The sequence below is a fragment of the Gekko japonicus genome, unplaced genomic scaffold (genome assembly GCF_001447785.1).
Source record: "Gekko japonicus isolate JY-2015 unplaced genomic scaffold, Gekko_japonicus_V1.1 scaffold84, whole genome shotgun sequence".
NCBI lineage: Eukaryota > Metazoa > Chordata > Lepidosauria > Squamata > Gekkonidae > Gekko > Gekko japonicus.
Window position 1 is genome coordinate 1,721,001 of NW_015159712.1, and position 2,806 is coordinate 1,723,806.

Consider the following 2,806-nt stretch of genomic DNA (forward strand, 5'->3'; position numbering starts at 1 on the left):
TCAAAGACTGTTAAATAAACACAATGTTACAAGAGTTTTAAGCATATTTGTATTTTAAGTAAAAATATATATATTTGTGTTTGTATCTTTTATAAAGTTTATATCTCTGCTAATCTGGCATTATATTTTATGACATGCATGGCCCAGCCCCACAAAGTCCAATTTATGTCAGATCCAGCCCTGCTAACAAAGGAGTTCAACACCCCTGCCCTAGAGGATAGTTGGCACAAAAAAGCCAAAGGGAAAACCCTTGAGCAATCTATTGCCGTAACCACAGATGCATATATGGTGGGTTGGGGGGGGGGGCATTGTTCAGATGTGTTACCCCATGGTACAAACTTCACATTAACATTTTGCGGTTACATGCTATTAGGTATGAACTTACCTCTTTTGCTGAACTTCTTCAGGGCAAGGTCATCTAAATACAAATGGGCAACACCATGGCTTATGTCAAGAAGTAGGAGGCCGTGGCCTCACTCTCTCTATGCACAGGGGCTATGGAAGTTTGGAAGTGGGCATTATCAAACAATGTTTTCCTCCAGGCCACCCACATCCTTGGTACATCCAACAGGACTGCAGACACCCTAAGCAGGATAGGCTCCTTGCATGACAAATGGACCCTATGAGACAAGTACCTCAGCCCCGTTTTCTGCCAGTGGGGGTCCCCCAAGATAGATCTATTTGCCACAAGGCAAAACATTCTGCTCCAGGGTGGGATGTGACCCTAAAGATGCCTTTCAGATCCCTTGGATGGGAGCACTTTTTAATGTGTTCACTCCTACCTAACTCATACACAAATGCCTCTTCAGAATCAGGGTGCACAACACCCGCTGTATCTTCATCGCCCCCTACTGGCCAAGGCAGACGTGGTTCTCCCTTCTCCCTCTTCTATCAAAGGGGATTTATAACCCAACCTCCCCAGACCTTCTTTACAGAAGTTCAACTGCCCAACACAATATTCCCAGGTGATGCCTCATTGCTTGGCTCATGAACCCTTCCTTAGGGCTTTCCAAGGAAGCTCTCAGTGTACTGCTAAACACCTGGAAACTGTCCTAGGAGATCCTATTACCATAAATGGAGGGCCTTTTCACTCTGGGTCATCCAGAGAGGATACCACCTTCTTCTTGCCCCCTGCCCATTATTTTAGGTTACTTACATTTTCTAGTAAAGTCAGAGCTAGTGTCAACTTCCATTAAGGTCCATTGGGCAGCCATCTCCGCCTTTCATGACTCATTGCAAGGCTGTTCTATTTTTCCCCATAATCTATAGGAAATATTCCTTAAGGGACTAAAGAACTTGGTTCCTAATCACCCTGTTATTGTCCCACAATGGAGGTTATTCCTGGCCCTACCCCAGATTATGTGTCAACCCCCCTAACTATTATTTTCCCGTCCTCTCTCCTTGCTGTCCTGAAGGTGTGCTTCCTGGTGGCCATTGTATCAGTTAGGAGAGTGGGTAAATTAACCGCTTTTTCGTGTGGTCAAACCATTTATCCAATTTTTACTGACAGGGTGGTTTTATGTCCCAATGTTGGGTTTCTCCCAAAAGGCGTTTCAGATTTCCACCTATCTTAATCGCTGAATCTTCTGGTATTCTTTCCAAACCTATCCACGGAAGCAGAGAAAGCCTTACACACTCTGGATGTTCATAGAGCTTTATTATATTATTTACACAGATCTCAGTCCATTCTTAAGGACCTGAACCTGTTCATTTGCCGCACCGTGCCCTACAAGGGCAAAAGGGCCTCTTCTCAGACTCTGTCCCATTGGATCATGAGCACAATTAAACTCTGTTACACTCAAGTGGGTGCGTGGAGTCCTTTGCTTCTTTGGGCACATTCCACCAGGTCTCAACCCTCTTCGGCCGCCTTCGAGAGACGTGTCCCTCGATGACATCTGCAAGGCAGCTATGCGGTCCTCTTCTGAGACTTTTGTCTGTCATTATGCTGTGGATGTGAATGCACGGAGAGAGTCAGCAGTGGGCCGAGCTGTCCTGCGCTTTCTGTTTGACTGATTGGCTCACCTCCTCCTTCAGGTAAGCCTGCTCGCTACTCTCCCAATGCGGGACTGCATGGAGAGCAACGACAAAAACAGGGCTGCACTTACCTGTGTTGAGCTCTCCAGTGCAGGCACATATTCCCTCCCTCCTGCCCCACTGTGAGCTTGTACCTCTTTCTTATCCTCCATGTCTGCTTGGGCAGCTCAGGAGGAACTGAGGGGAAATGGCATGTGGTTTTTGGTGGGAAAGGCCGTGTCGCATGCAGAGAGGAGGGGAGCCCCCTTTTCAACCTTTTGAGAGCTAGAAAGTTCTTCTCCACAGCTGGCCCGGGCACACTCAGTCCCAATATGTGCCTGCACCGGACAGCACTATGAACAACAGTTATAGGTAAGTGCAAACTTGTTTTTTGTACCAAGGAAATATGCTTTCTCTGCTATTTTCTCCCTATGCTTGCTCACTTACATGCATGTGTTTCAGTCTGTGTTTTGAGTTTTTACAGAATGTGTAATTATTTTGGCAAGAATCAATATAATGTTAGAGAGTTAGAGAGGGATGTACAAGAGGGACTTCAGAAACACATGATTAGGGCAATGCAGCTGCAAGCTAGAGAGAATAGGGGGATGCAGGAAAAAAGATTTTTCCCTCTTCATATAGAACTTTGCATTCACTGCCTTTCAAGGTAGGGCATAGAAAACAAAACAAGCAGGCAAGACTGGCAAATACCACCCAACAGAATACACTATATTCTATATGCACAGAACCGAAACAGAAAATGAGCCCCTCCCTGTCTCTCTTGATTCTCTGATTT

General features: G+C 45.7%; 1 protein-coding gene across 1 annotated transcript in view; it reads right to left on the minus strand.

Annotated features, from left to right (window-relative positions):
- Window positions 1-1,644: 1,644 nt before the first annotated feature.
- LOC107107440 overlaps window positions 1,645-2,806 on the minus strand; it is a 21,679-nt gene continuing 20,517 nt past the window's right edge. The window contains exon 7 of the mRNA XM_015407779.1: window positions 1,645-1,945. Within this exon, the coding sequence (XP_015263265.1) occupies window positions 1,783-1,945 (163 nt within the window). The 3' untranslated portion in view covers window positions 1,645-1,782. The remainder of the gene's footprint in view (window positions 1,946-2,806) is intronic.